This window comes from Marmota monax, unplaced genomic scaffold (genome assembly GCF_021218885.2).
Source record: "Marmota monax isolate L192 unplaced genomic scaffold, Marmota_monax_Labrador192_F-V1.1 WCK01_AAM20220418_F8-fsc00039, whole genome shotgun sequence".
Taxonomy (NCBI): domain Eukaryota; kingdom Metazoa; phylum Chordata; class Mammalia; order Rodentia; family Sciuridae; genus Marmota; species Marmota monax.
This window is the reverse complement of record NW_026693602.1, coordinates 4,948,474-4,966,755: the sequence shown is the minus strand read 5'-3', so window position 1 is coordinate 4,966,755 and position 18,282 is coordinate 4,948,474. Positions and strand designations below refer to the sequence as shown.

At 45.9% G+C, this 18,282-nt stretch overlaps 1 protein-coding gene across 1 annotated transcript in view; it reads right to left on the bottom strand.

Moving 5' to 3' along the window:
* The window catches only part of Maml3 (mastermind like transcriptional coactivator 3), a 390,401-nt gene that overhangs the window by 5,318 nt on the left and 366,801 nt on the right, over positions 1-18,282 (bottom strand). Inside the window, exons 3-4 of the mRNA XM_046459549.2 lie at positions 7,590-7,838; positions 2,753-2,837 (exon numbers count right to left, since the gene is read on the bottom strand). Coding sequence (XP_046315505.1) covers positions 2,753-2,837; positions 7,590-7,838 — 334 coding nt within the window. The remainder of the gene's footprint in view (positions 1-2,752; positions 2,838-7,589; positions 7,839-18,282) is intronic.

Sequence of the window (18,282 nt, the reverse complement as noted above, 5' to 3'; positions counted from 1 at the left end):
TTGAAATGCCCTTTAACAGGTAGTGAAACATTATTCAAAGCCAACTATTACTTTTACTTAGCATAAATGACAGCACCATCTAGATGCAATTCTTATTTTTTAGAAAAGCATTTAAATATCAGCAATCAGCACAATATTTTCAACTTAAACGAAATATAAAGCTTTCTATTAGCCCAGTTTTATGCCTTCCGTTATTTTAAACATACAAAGGAAAAAAATTCAAATGCATCCAAAGAATTAATTGTCTTTACCCGATTACTAAGTGCGTTAAACAGACTACTTTTTCTTTTTCTTTTTTGTATAAAACAGATATTATTGTGAGACACTGTAGTCACATTAATTTTCTTGTCTGTTGGTTAACATCACAATGTCAGCGAAAATCTTCCATATTCAAACAGAGATGGCAATATGAAGTTTTTTCCCTAAAAGGTTCTATGTTTTATTTTCATTCACAATTCTATATTTGTGAAAAAGAAGCATTTGGTATGGATTATCACTCAGAGGCAAGGAACTCAACAGGAAAAAGGATGGTCATTAAGACCTTTACACTGCGTGGTGGTTACGAGCATGGTGTAATAACCATGCAAGTAATTCCTAATAGAGCTTCTCTTTGAGGACTGTATTTATTATCTATCAATTTACCATCTTCCCAGGAGCATAACATCACACTATTTAGGGATCCTGGAAAATACTGAACATAGCAAAAAAATTATTATATCTCAGACCAATCAGCTCAGGGGCCCTACTAACTTTTAACCTAGACTCAAAGCATTCAGAAGAGTCATATAAATACATATCTACGTCCTATAACACAGAGGAATTATTCAACTCTGGTGGATCCTTTATTTCAAAAAGTGAGTTATGAACCTAGAAAATTCAAGGGACTCTGTGGTTGGTATATCAGCATTTATGTTTTTAAAGCAGAAATTCTCAAAGTGCGCTCCCCTAGCCAGCTGGATTGGCAACTCCTGAGAACCTGTTAGAAATGCAAACTCTCAGGCCCCAGGCTGGACCTACTGAGTCAGAAACCCTGTTAATGGGGTCCAGCTGTCTGTGCTTTAATAAGCTCTGCCGGTGACTCTGTTGCAGGCTCAAGTTTGAGAACTCAGGTGAAAAGGAGGGCTCTGTATCTGTGACAAAGACTTTATGTCACAGTGACTCTCCCCCAGTCTTCTCCAGTGGTGAAACTTGAAACAGTACCTCTTCAAAGAATACTGGCACTGATCAGTCCACCTGTGCACAGGTCAATTCCTTTTGTCTTTCCCTGGGTCAAGTCCAAAGGGGTCTAGGGTCATATAAATGGTCCAGGGGTGCAAAGGAGTAGGAGTTATTCAAGGCCTAGTGTTTTTACAAGCACTCTTCAACAAGATCTATCAGTAACTGCTACTGGTTTTCACATTCATTAAGCCACAAGTCATAGTGGGTGATCCAGTATATATATACATGGGTTTTATAAAAGAAACTAACATTTCTGATATTCCCTGATAATTTCTATTGTATTTCATTTAAAACATGTGAGTTATGACTCACTAAATCATTTTAATCATCTGTTATAACCCAAAGACTGAGAAGTGCTACCCTAGGTCATAAATTGTTCACCTAGTCTATTGATCAAATTCCCGAGTGTCACACATGTGCAATGATGTCAGAGTTTGCATATATTTACATATATGCATACTTCTGTGCAGAGGCTCTGTAGCTTCCAACAGATTCTTCCCCCCCCCCCCTATTTTTTTAAAAACTGGTGTGTTACAGTTGTATATAATGTTGAGATCTGTTGTTACATATTTGTACATGCACACCCTATAGAAATACAAATTCATATGACCCTTGACTTTCTGAGTTTGGTTTATTTCACTTGTCACAATGAGACAAATGAAGGGACTCTTCCATCCATTTTCCTATAAATAACATGCTTCCAGCAGATTCTTAAAGGGTCGGTAACATCGAGGGGTTTAGAACACTGATCTGGATCCCACTAAACAGGCAGAGGGTGAGAATTAAGGTTTCTGTGGCCCCCTGAAAACTCTTGTGGGTAAGATTGGGAAGGGTCCTAGGCTCTTCCTCCAGCCATACGAGACTCTCCGGGGCTCTCTCTTGGAGACTGGGAGGGCTTGATATTCGAGTGGGCCTTCTGCATTTACATGAGGTGGCTACGCTGGCATACAGTGTGCCCACAATTCAGGATTTTTGCAACTGGCAGCAGGTTTGGCACAATTCACTTGGCCTCAAGGCTCTACCTTTCTTCTACGTTCGGCATAGACTAGTGTTTGTTTCAAGCCAGATTCTTCCACTGGGTTGTTGGAAGTGAGGGCTTTGGTCACCTCACCTGTTGGGATTAGCAAGAAAGATACAGCCCAGGATTTTGGGCCCTGTGGTCACTAACATGACCATCTAGACATAAAAAATGCTGATACTGGGCCAGTAGGCACTGGTATGTCCTTACTGGTTGCTAAACTAGTGAGAGACGCTGTTCCTTTGCCAAAAGACAGCTGCCTGAGTCTTCCCTTCCACCACCACCCCATTCCCCCTGGGCTCTCTGTGACCCAGTGACTAAAGTGATCATTCCTAGCACAATAGGGGCCTCCAGGAATCCATTCTGAATGCGTGGTACTCTTCTCCTGCCAGCTGCTAAATATTTGGGAGACTCTCTAGACACAAATACAGACTGTAAGGCAACGCCACTGGCCACTCATTCCCTACACTTTGCCACTGAGAAGGATAAGGCAGAAGAGGTGCAGAACGGCCTCACCTTGAAACTGATTGACTTGCTGCACAGGGTATGGGTTCCGCTGTTGCTGGAGGTGTTGCCGGGGGAGATGAGACTGCTGCAACTGCTAGAACGAGAGAGGACAAAAGAGATGGGGACGTGAGATGGGGGAAGGACACTTGATTATATATCCTGGGAGTTGGGGAAGGCAGGGTTGTTTCCCAAAACTCAACTTTGTGTTGAAAAACAACGTGCAAACAGGAAAGTGTGCAAAGTTCAAGTACACAGGTGGGTGGATTTGTACAAAGTGAACACAATCCATGTAACAGCTTCCATAGGTCTATAACAGCTCCTGGTGCCCCTCTGGTCATCACCCTCCCTTGACCAGGGGTATGATTAGCCTAACTTTTAACAATGTATACTGGTTAAGTCTGCTTTTGTACTTCATAGAAAGGGCTTCAACCTGGCACGGTGGCACATGCCTGCAATCCCAGCAACTCTAGAGGCTGAGGCAGGAGGATCGTAAGTTCGAGGCCAGCCTCAATGACTTAGCAAGACCTTTAGCACTTAGCTGGATGCTCTCTCAAGATAAAAAAGGGTTGGGGATATGGCTCAGTGGTTAAAGTCCCCCTGGGTTCAATCCCCAGTACCAAGGAATAAAAAATAAAAAATAAATTTATTGTAAAAATGGACTAATATAATGCTGCTTTCGTGTCTGTCTTCTTCTTATACTCACTGCTGTATTTGTGAGTTTCACCTGTGCTGGGATGTACACTGATTGTTTTCTTATTCTTACTATTGAATAGCATTGATCCTATGAATATACCACAATTCACCCATCCTACCGCTGGTGGTCATTTTGGGTGTTTCTAGTGTGGGGCTGACATGATATCTTTGCTATGAACATTTCTGTGTATGCTTTTGGTGAACATCTTCCTGCATTTCTGATATGTGACTTGCTGCTCATGAGGAATGCGTGTCGAGGGAGGTGGTTTGGACTTGAATTTTCCAACCTTGGTCTGCATGCCTTTCCTTAGCACCAAGGGGACCCAGCTCAAAGGGACAAACAACTACTTTTCAATGACCTGAATAGATGGTTTGGGCATAGGAGGATGCGATCCTCAGGGGCTATATAAAAGAGCTAATCTTATTCCCATGAAGCCACACTGCCTGTAACATACATCTCTACAAGTAAAATATTCAGCATTTACTGCTTTGAGGAAACCACATGGGATTCCACATGTACCAAGATCCAGGAGGCCAGCATTTTCGTCTTTCTTCTGCCACTCCTGGGAATTTGCACTACTAGTACTGTTACCAGTACACCGGGCAGGCTATTACAATCATTATCATGCTGTATGTGCGAAGCAAGAGGACCCAGAGTGAGGTGGAAAGAGAACAGAAAGAGGTATTAGTTCTAGGGCTGCCCCTGAGTAGCTGCGTGACCTTCCGAGGCTGGTTGACCTCCTTCTTGCATCTGCTGAATATGCATGAAGCACCTTCATCTGCAAGGGCTCTAAAGAACCTACAACAAGGCCCTGCTCTTTAGAGTATTCATTATAAAAATAACACACATAGACCACTTCTTACCACATGTGTTGGCTTCTATTTTTTCTCTCGTGTTTGTTCCTGAGCAACTCTATAATTTTCTTTTTCTCTACAAGGCCAGCCAGCATTTCTGGCATCCAGAAGAAAAACATACAGCCTCTACCCTGTTGACCCCAGCTGAGTGCCTACCATAGGACTCTGCAGAAAACTCTTGACATTTATCGACGTGCAGACCATTAAAGAATAGACCAGAAACCATGCTAATCTTTCAGGCAGCAATATAGAGGCATTACTGAGAGTTAGCTGAGCATTTAAAAGTTTCTCCTCAGCTGAACTTCCCCTAATATGCAGGAATTTAGGTCTGGGGTATAGTTCAGTGGCAGAGCACTTGCCTAGCATGCTCAAGGCCTGGGGTTTGATTCCCAGCATTTAAAAAAAAAAGGATTAAACTGTGCCACTCACAGAGAGCAACAAACCTGGGCTATGGCCTGGAGTCAGGGGTCAGGAGTCCCATTTCCCTCTTGGCTCTGCCTCTCCCTAGTTCTGTGATCTCAAATAAATCACGTAAGCTCCCTGGCCTTAAGTGTGAGCTTTCGTCACTGTGACTGACATACCTGACAAGAACAACTTAGGGAAGAAAAGTTTATTTTTGGCTCATGGTTTTAGAGGTTCAGTGCACGGTTGACGGACTCCATTGCTCTGGACCCAAGTAAGGCAGGCCATCATGGCAGAAGGGTATGGTAGAGGACCCCGGCTCTACTCATGGTTCCCAGGAAGTAGAGAGAGGAAGGGAGAGGAAGGCGCCATAAGGAAGAAGGACCCTTCCGGGGCATTCCCCAGTGACCCACCTCCTGCTTGCAGTTACCAATCAGTGAGTCAATCAAACTAGGATAAACTGATTATGTTACAGCTCTCATAATCCAGTCTCCTCACCTACATATTCCTTTACTAACTGGAGTTTTTGGGGTATATTTCATATCCAAACCATGACACCTTAATTTCCTCATTTGTAAAATGATTGGGCTTCACTATCTCAATTTCTTTCATATCTAAAATTCCCAGTTCTGTTGACCCTTTGTGAACAGATGAGAAGTGACAGGGCCTTGCTCCTGGAGAGTGAGGCATTTAATGTTAACCCATGCCTGCTTTCAACGAGAATCAGTTTAAAGTTCCCACAGATCTGTGATCCCAAATCCTTCTGTTTTCCCTCATATGGCTTTTCAGGAAACCCAAGTGTTTCCAATACACTGTTTCCAAAATTAAAAATTGCCAGGACACTTTCAATGCTGCAGAGACAGAAAATCAGCAAGGTGTTGATGTGATAGGCAGTATTCATTCTCTAGCAAAAAGTTGACAGCTCACCACTTGGAGACCCCCCAGTAGAGCCTGCACTAATAAGTGCTATCTGCAGGCTCAGGCCAAGATGCCATTCTGATGTGGCTGGCACATGGGTTGCAGCTCTTCACGTTGGGTCCCCATATAAGTTAGTACAGAGCATACAGCCTCCAAAGGCATTTGTACACATTATCTCATGCGATTGTGAAACCAGCTATATGAAGGTAATTATTCAAACTTAATCTGGTAGACGAAGTCAGAGGCCAAGTGGTTTGTTTCAAAATCACCACTGCAAGCAAGAGGATGGGCAGGTTCTCACCCTGAGTAAAATAATCTCGACTTGGACCTCTATTATAAATACACATGGTTGCTAAAGAATTGCATTCAGGTCACAGTCCCCCTGCCATCTTTTCCAAGGAGTCCTCTCTCTCTCCATGTCCTGGATTCCGAGGGGTCTCGCTCATTTTCTCACCTCTTGATCTCTGGGCATCATTTGATACATCTCCTTCTACACGCTCCCACCTCCTTCTTTATTCCCCCAGGGCTTGGCTGATCTGGCTCCTGAGCAGGAATATCCTGGGACTGGCACTGCGATTTCAGCCTGGTCACCCTGATTTCTCCCTGTGCTTTGGTGGCAGCACACGTATCAAAAGCCATCACTCAACATCTCAGGCACACCTGAAATTTCCTGGGATTGGCCGAGGAGAGGATTTATAAAACCCGGCTTCCCTCTGCAGTTCCATTTATCACTGCCTGAGAGATATTAGCATGGCTGCTTGTCACACACCTTATGCAGGGTGAGAGGGATAGAGGTTTGTTTGTACAATAGCTGCCAGGCGGCTGACTGACCTTGGTAAAAAGGGAGATAATTACACAGCTGTTCAGGAAGCAAAGCAAAAGCAGGGAACATGAGTGAACTGTGCCCAACAGGACAATTTTTCTCTTTGGGGGATAACTGGTGTTACTTCGAACTGCTGTTCTTGGTTAGTAGGGAACAGCATACGAGATACCTGTGTCCTACCTGGTATCTTGTAAACAGGCGGTGGTGGATGCTTTGTAAATTTCTAGAATTCTGATCTCATTAGGAACATTCTAGAAGGATTACTATGCGTCAGAGCCATGTTGGGCCTTGAGCCTTATATGACAACCTCCCACCTCTCACAATAAAGAAGCTGCTGTGTGAGATCCCCTGGGCAGGCCCCCACAGGGGCCATCTGGGGATCTCTTGCAGGCGGCCTCAGGCCCTCCCTGGGATAATACTAAATCAGGCTCAGGCATCTGTAAAAACAAAACAAATCAAAACCTACAGGAGCGGTCTGCAGGGAAGGCTTTCTTTCAAAGCTGGAGGAATTATATGGCACGGGTGGACAAAGATGCCTAAGGTAGTGGTGTATTTGTGTCAGGCCTTTCTTTAACTCACAGATTTCCCGAGCTGTTTTAAAAGCTGTCAGGAACTTTCTTAAGTTTTCACCCTCTCTGTGACCCCCAGTTCAGGTTTCCAGGTGGTTCTGCAGGCCCTATTGTTCTGCTATTGTTCCCGGTCCATTGTTTGTGACCAATTCTGCAGAATTCTCCGCAGTCCCTCCTCCTGCCACTTTCCTCCCAAGAAACAAAGTTCCTGGAATTATTATTTTTTTGCATCATGCTAGAAATATGAGGGCCTCAGAAGAATGAGAGCCAGCCCCCACTGCAGGCTGATGACGCAGATCCCTGTACCAGGATCCAGAAGACAAGGAGCCAGCCTCGGATTGAAGAACTGTCTCTGACAAATGGGCCTTCAAATTGATGGCTGAAGCTTGCCTTTTAAGAACAAACTAATTCATTAGAGGAAAAAGCCTAACTAATTGAAAAGCTCTAAATTCTGTAGGTTCTTCCATGGTCCTGGGAATTGCTGGTCTGTGTGCCGGGGACAGGGATTGTGGTGAGTCCCTCACAGACAGCAGGTGCCACATAAGTGCTTGCTGAATGGATGGACCACACCACGGAGGCACAGTACCTGCTCAGCCAGAATCTGCTGCTGCTGCTGCTGCTGCTGCCTCTGCTCCCGCAGGAACTGTTGCTTCTGCTGCTCCATCAGCTGAGCCCGCTGATCAATCAGCATCTGCTTCATGATGGCTGCCTGAGGCTGGCTGCCCAGGAAGCCGGGACCAGCAGGACTGGCCCCAGAGACCATGCTGCTCGAGCCTGGGGGCACAGAGGACTGCAAAGGGCCTGTGGTCCGGGGAAGCCCAACTGGGTGCGGCTCCTGGGGGGACAAGAAGAGAGATGGATGCAGTGATTCCTCTTGGACACTCGCTGCCCTCTCAGGGGAAAGCCCTGGGAGGGGGAAGGGAGCAGGCCCTAGGGGTTCTCAGGGGCACCCATTATATTTCTATAAAAACAATCCAGCAGTCCTCAAACCCGGCCTTCCCTCAGTAGAAACAGAGGCTACAGGGGATTGTGACAGAGCGTGGCTTTGTCACAATTTGGGAAGTCTGAGCCAAGTCCAGTGTGTTTCAGGTGAAACTAAAGGATATGAACTGGATTTTCAACTCATTTCCGTGCGCTCCTAGGAAAAGGAATAAGCCCTCAGGCTGGGCTCACCATCATCATGGAGGTGGCATCCTGACCTCGCCCATGATTCTTCCTCCTTACCATCCATTTGGCCAAAATGGACATCTTAGCAAGTAGGAGGGACAAACCCAGAAAAATGCTGGATTTTTAAAAAAAATCAACAGATCTGATATTTGATGTTATTCTAATTGATTACAACATTGAAGGGATTTAAAAATCTTGCTGGTCAGAGTTGTGGATGGTGAGAATTGGCAATGTTTTATTTTGACCAAAGCTGTGTAATCGCTGAACATCTTTAAAAATGGAATCGTGTCTCATGTGTCTAGGATGATTTGAATGTGGGGGGCTGGATTGGAACTCTTGATTCTATAATTGTATGTCAGGGAGTCAAATAATGGCAATTTTTAAGGACTGGGGTCCTGAGGGGATAGAAAGTGATAGAGAGCTAATCCCCTGCAGCCCAAGGACTGGAGGATGTGCTCAGAGAGGTCTAAACAGCTGGCAGAGAGGGCACTATGTAGGAAAAATAGTTGATGGGACATCAGGTGTGGGATGAGATTTGGATTCTAGACACTTCTACCAAGCACATCTGGTAATAGCAAGTATTGTTCTGCAGAAATACTTCTAGATCATTAAAGTTTTAATCAACTAACCTGAACCTAGAGGAGCTGATTTCTGAGGTATATACAAATTAAGTGGGTACAGCTATAAGGACAAAAATGGCCATACCCTGAGTGACTATCATGAGACCTAAAGGAATGTGAACAACTCTGTGGTTGTTTTAAAAATTATTATAATGTGAATTGATTTTAGCATTTTCCTCTTTCGTGTTGCTATCTTTTAAGGTAGATATTGTTGATCGTGCTGGCAGTTTCCTCTCAAAACACAGAGTTCATCTCTGTCCTAGATGTCTAGATGAACGTCCTAGACGGAGAGTCCTGGATTTAATTCCCCACGACCCCAGCTTGCTGTACTCCAGTTTCCTCCCACTGTATAGGTTGATGCTGAGAGCCACAGCCAAGTAGGAATGACCATGGCATTTTTGGTTGAAAGGTGATGCCAGCAAGCCATTGAGATGATAATGATTATGTTAAGATGTGCATTCAATTGGAGATTAGACCCCTGCTGTCTGCCTTGGCCTGCTACTTTAGAGCTCTCAGGGACTCCTGGAAAGTTCCCATTGGTTGGGGAAGTGCGGTAGGAGGGAATCCGGAGGAGGGAGTTCCTGTTGGAGTAGTGTGTCCCGGGAGAAGGCCGCATTCGTGATATATTCGTGGGAGTTTTGGAAATAAAGTTTGTACCTGCTTGAGTGGCTCGTGATTTGTGCCCAGCCAGACCGCGGCATTTGGTGGCCTGTACGGGGAACGAACTCCCGACCTTGGGGTTATCAGCACCAAGCTCTAACCAGCTGAGCTAAGGAGCCTCACAGACTTTTCCTTCCACCCGCGGATTTCCATCTACACCACACCTTTGGTTGCACTTCTTCCCTCTTTCCATCCACCCAAACCAACAGATTAAACAAAAACAAAGACCACAACACAACACACTCCTCCTCTTACCCCAGCAACAGTGGCTCAAGAAATTCTGCTAGTTAGTGTAGCAATCAGGGCAAAACAACTAGTAAGTGAATGACCCCTAACTAGCAGACCTAGAATGCTGAGCTTGGTTCTAAATGCAAGATTCTTTCCACTTGCCCTGGCCCTGTCTAGGCTATGCACGGGGTCAGATGCACACTTAAGAGTGGCCTGTAGACCAAATATCTAGCGTGTCTCTCAAGAATGTGCAGTGTCACACATAAATGCTGGCCCTGAAGTTCATAAAACTTTTTTAGGGTGTGCATTTTTTTCTGTAATTAGGTAGAGAGCCATGCAATATTTTTAATGTTGCTAAAAAAAAGTCTAATGCCAAAAAAAAAAAAAAAAAGCCCCAAATCATGATGTCTCCAAAAAGTTTATTTTATGCCTGACCCTTGCAGAGGTCTAGATATTTCAGGGTCTTCTTTCTCCCTAACACTTGCTACCTGCTTTCCAAGCCCTTCCTTCTGACAGGATAGAGCTGTTTCTTGCCACCCATCCACATGGCTGACTTAACACGTTTACAAGCCGGTTTACACTGATGCATAGTCCATCAGCAAGAATATTGATATAAAGTATTTTTTCTGCATGTTTCAGTATATTTCATGTTTTCCAGTTTTGAAAAGGAGAAGGAAGTTGAAGAGAAATGAGACCCAAGGAAAGATAACAGGTTTTTGTACCTTGAGTTTTTGAGAGGGTTGCCCTGACTGGCCCTGTTTTCTTTGTGCACTTTGAGGTATTCTTGTCCTGTGTGACCAGCTCCACACAGCTGGAGAGTATGCCCCAGGGGAGGAGCGGGAACCTTCGCTTTCCCAGATTTCTCTCCAAAGGGGAAAGAAAGGGAGAGGCAAATGGGGTGATGATGTTCATCTATTGAGCCACTTTTTTTTCCCCCTGTGGGGGAAAAATACTCCCAAACGGATAGAATAGTGATTACTTCCAGGGATTCCATTATTTCCCCAAAGGATCCTCTCCCCAAAGTTATGCCTTGGGGTTCCTCACTGAAGAACACAGGCAGGAGGGCTGTGTGCACTGGTGAAGGATCACCAATGAAACATCTCAGTACCTTCCCAGCAAGCTCTGCTACATTCAACAGCAGGTGAGAGTCACCTACCGCCCCAGCCTCAGGTGTGTATGGCAAAGTGTGAAGGCGCATCAAGTGACTTGCATTACAAATTAAGCTGGCGGAGCTCCTTCACATTACAGACTTCTTTTAACCTCCAGTCTAAGAAGGCTTAATGAGAAATAGTCCGTCAAATTTCATGATTTCAAGTCTCTGCTCTTGTTTCTAAGGAGGACACACACTGTGTGGTGCAATTAGAGGAAACCAGGCTGAGCTTTCGTCATGCGACATGTAATGCCTGGAAGCCAAATGATGCAGTATTTTTAGTTTTAATTACTGGCTTGTTCTCCACTCCCTGCCCAACGACCTCCCTTGCTTTCTCCACAGAATCTTAATACATTCTCTTCCCCTCAAATCCAATTGGCTACATAGATCTTCATTACTCTCCAAACCTTCTCACTCTCCAGTAAAATAAAGGAAGGAACAAGAAATCAAACCCAATGAACCTGTTTTACACATCTTCCCCCCTCCAGGGACAAGAACTTAGCCATCTTCTAAAGGCTCCAGTGAGGTGGGAGGTGTAAAAAACACCCTTACCTCCCCCAGTCAGTTTTCGACTTAAAAAAAAAAAAACAGCTGTGGTAAAAATATCTCCCAAGAACAGCCAGCTGTTTATTTATAAATCTGCGCGCAGGGAAGCTTGATTTTCTCTGAAGTGTTTTCAAGAACATGCACGGTGTTTGGGTGAGAGGGGCCGGGGTTACTGGCAGCGAACCAAAGACTGCGGGCTCCTGGGAGGGACTGTCACAAAAGGCTGCCGGCAGGGATGAGGCCGGGGTGACGACGACGTCGTGAATAACGGGCCTGAAAATGCCCAGAGCTGAATCGGGCCTTTTTCAGGCGTTCCTCGTCGGGGCCCTGGGAGCAGCTGCTGTTCTCCGCGCGCCCCAGCAGATGGTGGTGTCAGCCCGGCGCTCCGCACGCGGCCGCCCGCTCCGCCCGCGTCCCCTCCCCTTGCAGATGGCTTAATCAGGACTCGGCTCTCCCCCGCCCCGCGCGTCTGGGCCGCCGCTGCGGACGTGGAGCCAGGCAGTCAAGTGTTACTGCGTACAGCAGGTAGCCTGGCAACTGAGAGCATAATACCGAGCAGATGGTGTTCGCACGGCGTGATGGACATCACACACGACAGCCTGAGACAATCCAGGAATTCCCTGGTGACTCGAGGCCCTCTTTACACAAAATGAGTTCTCTCTCCCTTGCCGTGTATCTCTGGGGTTATCTCCCCCCTCTCCGAGTGACACCGAACTGGTTTCTTATTACCGACTTTCCTCCCAGCCCGCGGGGAGGGCTGCAGGCGGGGGAGGGCGCGGGAAGAGGACGTGGAAGGGAACGGAAGGGAGAGGGGACAGGCTGGGGGCGGGAGGGGACCGCCGATGGGCCCGGGGGCGCGCAGTCCGAGAGGGATTGGCTTCCCGGTGGTCCGGGCTGCACCAGGCGCGCGCGGGGAGGGGCGGAGGCGCGGGCCCGGGGACTGTTGCAGCCACCGCCTGGGCTCTGCCACCGCGCGGTCTACCAGCAGCCTAAATGAAATTTAGGATTTTCGTTAAAAAGTCCCCGGGGGCGTAATTTACCCTCTCGACTCGAGCCTGTCTGCTTACAAGTCCTTCGGGGCCTGGGGCTAAGCAGGCGGCAGTGGGGCCCGTGCGCTCCTGGTCTCCCTGTGCACGCGGCCCTAACAAAGAAGCCGGCTCCAGGGTCCCCGCGCTGGTAGGGCGCGTGGCCAGGCCAGGCCCCAGCCCTGGGGTCTCCGAGGGCCTCAGCCAGCGCGCATTGCCTGGCTCTGCCACTCCGCTTGTGCCAGTGGTCTGCGGGATACCGAAGGGAAGTACGAATGGACAGTCACGGTGGTGGCTAGGAAAAAGTAGGAATAAATGAATAAACATAAAAGATGTCCCAGAAAACAAATCTGTGTTACACACACACACACACACACACACACTCTAACTGGGTCAAGTAATTTTTTTTGTTTGTTTGTTTTAAATCAATCTTTGGGCCAAATGGAATTTCCACTAAATTCTATTTATCAGAAGACCTCTATGTCCAACCTCTCAGTATGCAGAAGCTCTCTCCTGTCAAGGTACTATCAAGTTTTGAGTTTCAGAGGTGGAGGTCTGTGAGAGGTGAAAGCTAACATCACAGGGTTTGGCAAGAGTTCAACAGTCTCAAGGCAGGGAGCAGCCAGGGACAACCACGGTGGGGCTGAACCAGGCCCCTGGCGGTGTCGGCCACAGGTACAAGCAAGCCATCTGATCTCTCCAGCTCAGTACCCGTCCCCTGAAATGAAAATCAGATTTGACTCCTCCTTGACAATGGAAATTTGGAGATGCAAATGATTAAGATGCTAACTCCTGCCCCCCCTTGGGTACAATCAGAGGCTAAATCAGGGGTTCTTGAAGTGTGTTTCCAGAAGCAGCAGCATTAGCATCACTTGGGAGCTGGTTTGAAATGCATGTTCCCAGGTTCAACCCCAGGCCCCTGAATCAGATCCTCTGGGGGTGTTTTAACAAGATTTCCAGGTGATTGCCCATGCTCCATAGTTTGAGAATCACTGGGACAAATTTAATCCAGGCTCTTGGTCACTGACCATATAACCTAGGCCTGAAATAGGTTACACACCTGCATTTTCAAAGGCAAGCCAGAGTGCTGAGTTGCTTATGTTTTATTGCAAATTCTTCTCATTTGGACAAAACTCTCATTTGCTCAGGGCAGTGAGGTTTGCTATGCAAACCCAAGAATTCCAAAGGGAGTTCAGGGCCGTGATTCTTCCAGGAAGGAGAGTACTCTAATTTGTAGCTCTGCTGTGGAGGCTGAGGGGCAGCCCAACTGAGGTAGGTGCAGCCCGACTGCATCTGTTGCAATGCGTTGCTAAGGGAGCATCAGCGTCACTAGACTTCCCTTGGTGTGATATTAAGGCAGCACCATAGAAAGCTGTGATTTGAAGAAAGTCCCCTCTGGTTGGAAAGGGTTCTCCAAATATGGAGAAGACCATACAATGGAAGAAGATAAACTAAACATGAACGAGGCACCTACAACAGACAGAGCACTCTGCCAGGTGCTTTCACCTGTTTAATTCAATTATTTTCTTGATCAGCCTCCCCACCCCCAGTCTCTGGGGGAGGTTAAGAGACTTGTCTGATGTTCCACAGTGGGTGGTGGCATCTTTGGGATTCTGACTTCTCCATCACTGTCATGTGCATTTAGTCTTAATTGAGCAGACCACCCAGGAGCATTATGGGGAAAAGAATCCCCGAAAGGGAAAGGAATGGACCCAGAATAAAAAGGTAGAGTGACTAGGATCAAAGAATAAAACTGAAAGTGAATAAAAAATATACATCATGTTAAAGTTTACTGCCTGGTACCCAAATCAGGCTGCCCCTCATGTATCAACCTTGACATTTAAAGAAAGGGCATAAGATTAGACAATCCAATCATACATGGGAGAAAGAAACAAAACATAAAATAAGACCTTAGAATCCCCTTTGAAGTTGATCAAGTGTCAGGGAAGAAATGTGGTTTCTGTATGGTGATATCTTGTACAGATTTCCCATTCTCCAAAACGATTTTGCACTGTAGGTTTGGAGAACTGCTTACAATAAATTTATAGCAGAGTCCCAATAAGATCCATCTCATTTACAGAAGATTATTAAAGAAGGGTGGATTAAAAGGGTTGCTTTATGATGTGTGGTGGTTGTAACCCCAAGATAATTGAATTTAAGGGCACTGATTATTAATTTAGGAATCTTATCATAGAAATAGCAGTAACTTAGGGCCCAATAGTTGGGTTGCTAAATGGTTTCAGCAAAGTTCTTTGTTTAACCTTCAAGAAGAAGCAGTCTGCATTGGGGGAACCCAGCAGACTTGGACAGGAACTCAGCTCCCCTGTGGGCCCAGTGACTGGCACACTCTGACCACAAAACAAGCAGCTGTGCTCATACTGCCTTAGTTCTTGGTCATGTAGCGCATCCTCTGGGGTGAGGGAAGTCTGAGGTTCTAGCTTAGCTCCTGCAAAAGTGGGGACCAGGACTTTCAACTTGGCATTTTTTCTAAATTTCAATGAGCAGAATGGAGTTTCTACCTAGACATTGGATAAAGTAACCATAGTTGGCCTTCTTCATCTGTGGGTTCTGCACTTGAGCATCAAAAATCTTCAAAAAGACAGTGCATCTGTGCTGACATGTATAGACTTTTTCTTGTATTATTCCCTAAATACAGTATTAACACTATTGACATAGCATTTGTGTTGTATTAGGTATTGTAAGTAATCCAGAGATGACCAAGTATATGAGACGATGTGTGTGGGTTCTATGCAAACACTATGCCATTTTATATGAGGGAGCTGAGCAGCCACAGTATTGGTGGGGGTGAGGGGTAGTGTCTTGGAACCAATCCCAAGGGATAACTAAGGACAACTATATTTTAAAAATACATGGTTGGCTGATTCCCACCCTGCCCTCCATGCCCAATCATTTGGGGGAAACTTAAAAAGCAATGCAGGGAAATAAAGAAAAAAAAAAGCAATACTCCTTTTTAACACTCAAGCATAACCATTGTTAATATTTTGATGTGCTTTTCTTCTTCCTTTTAGCCTTTATCTGGTAAGCAATAATATTTTCCATGCTTCTGATCATGGCATACACATGACTGTATACCTACTGATTCTTACTGTGTAACCTGGGGGTAGTAGAAAGTTGTGTTTTCCCAAGTGCTTCAAGTTATAATTTTCTGGCAGGGTGATATCATATGGCCTCTTTACTGGCAAGGTCTTTAGTTCCTTGGGGACCATGACTGTGACTTTCCCAGCATCCAGCACAGAACTGGTCCAAAGTTCAAATAATGAATATTTGCTGAACTCAACTAATTGGCTATGATAGAATCTGGCAGACGGAATATGAGGTATATGAGGTGCAACTGGGGTGGTGGTAGGGGTGGGTAGTGTTGGTGGTGGAGATGGCCCTATGAAGAACTGCTTGTCTGAGCTAAGGATGGGACCCTCTGCTAACTATTAAGGAAAGGGTTAAAGTGGTCAGCTCGGTGAGAGTGCCATCAGGCACAGGGAAGGCTGGGCTTTCAAGGACTTCCTTGGGGGTAAAAATAACAAAAATACCATTTGTCCTTATCAGCACTTTGACCATCTTTACCATAAGTCCCTTCAGTGAAGACACAACTTGGAGAGTTATGTTTTTTCCTCTGCCTTTGATGTGAATTATAGAGTCCTTTTGATCCCTTTGTTGTGTTTAATTCCACCACCAAAGCAACTCCAAATTGGTTAAAAGTTCATGAGTGTGCAACAATAGAAGCCTGATTGAATAAATTATGGCATATCCATACCATGAATACAGGGCAGCCAATAAAAATCATGCCTTCTCAGACTAGCTGATCACATGGAGAAAGGCCCACAATATATAGTTGGGAGAAAGGAAATAGAAACAGTTTCTAAAATACTGCCACATAATAATATTGCTAGACAAAGTTTTTGTGACTTTAATTTTTATATTCTTTCAAATTTTCCATTATGAATGTATATTACTTTTAACTAATATACTATTGAAATAAACTCCTTAATAGTCTAAACTGCTATGTACTAAGTTCACAGGGGGACCCAGGTCATGTCTAGGACTGGACTAATTTTCCTTGAGCCTACTTTATGCTCTGGAGTATGAAAGTTCTTCCTTCAAGGCCTACACATAGTGTGATCCACTGATTTTGGGGTCCAGATTCTACACACAGGCTGGCTTTTCCTTGCTTCAACAAACAGCTCCCACGTCCCAGGCAAGGCTCTGAAGGGCACTGACCATCTTCCAGGAATCCTTTGATCCACCTGGTTGAGCTCACTACCCAGATCTCTGTGGCTCTTCTCCATTCTAGGCTGGAAACCACAGAGCAGGGACCAAGCCAGCCAGATCTTGAGAGTTCAAGAACTTGAGAGATGTAAGAGACTGCCCCTTGCCTCCACAGGTCACCTTCTCTGTGGGGAAGCAAGCCTGAGCTTCTAGGTGACAGCACCTGCCCCACGGAGGCCAGCATCCAAGTGGCTGCTGTCAGGACATGTGGCTCATCGGCTGCTCCATTAGCCTATTTACTGCATGTTTCCACGTTTCTTTCCTTGGTTTGCAAGCCAGGAGGGGCAGCGGTCTCAGCCGTCTTCCACGGAGCTGCTAGGAAGATTTCCTTTCTTCTCGAGCGACTATTTCCCCCACCCCAGCCTTTTCTCAGGGTCCTGCCCCTCTGATGAAGTCGTCACAGATTGCATAAGGGATGCACAGGCCTATCTTGTGTTATACTGGGAGGCAGGCCAACGTTTCCATTTATAGACAAGAGCATCACCACCCTGCCACATGGAGCCCTCCACTGCAGCCGCTCCGACAGGAAAGAGGGAAGGACTGCTGGGGTTCAGCTTCCTCCATCAGTTCCAGACCCTCCTAACCTGGGAAGGGGGGCAAGGAAGACCAGCTCCAACTGCCGAGAAGAGCTGCTTCTGCAGAACTCCCACGCTGTGTCCCACTGACACTGCCAGAGGGGTGACCTGTCAGCCTGCTCTCTTGGTTCTCTGACTGCTGAACCTGGCTATGGGCAAAACACACTGAGTCACAGGAGGCTGTGGCCTGTGATGAGGGTCTTGCCTCGGCCTTCCTAAGAGCAGCAGCCTTCTCTGTGGAGGGGCTGGGGCTTCAGGAAGGTAGGACTCGGGAGACTCGAGCAAAGCAGGAAAAAAGCAGCAACACTGGGAAATCTGGGATTGGTACTTTATATATTTAGAGATTCTGGCTGAAAACCAGCTACTGGAGGAAGCAGATCTAGGAGAGGCGCTCACCCCTTCTCAGAGAGCGCCCCGGGCCAGTGGGGCTGGGGCAGAACAGACCCTGATCCTCACATCCACAAAGACCCTTGAGTGTAGACTGTTAGATCTATTCTTCAATCAAGCTTTGACACAGAGACACTGAGATGCCCTGATGGGATTGAAAGATAGCATCTATTTTATAGCTTTCAGCTGTACCCTGTTACTGGAGAGACTTCTCTGTCCATTGTCAATTAATATTCTTTCTGTGTTCCCTGTATATGTTGCTAAGAGTATAATTACACTGGCCTGCACTTTCAGAAATTATAACATCGCTTTTCCCTCCCCTTAACCCTGTAGACATTTCTTCATTTTGTAAATATACCTGAGGACTCTAAAAAAATAGATGTGGCCCAGACATTTTCTTTATTTTTTTTCAAGAGAAAAACATAACAAATTTATTAATATGCACATGGACATGGGAGCCATAAACATAGGAAACTAAAAAAGACCAGGTAGTTAGGGCTGAAATACTCTCTTCAAAGGGGAAAGGGAAAGGGGAGACTAGTGGAAATTTTAGAGATGAAGTAAATGATTTTTTAAAGAAACGAATGATCCCAGAGAATTTACAATGTCCTGAACAAAGTTCCTCTGTGGCTTTGGT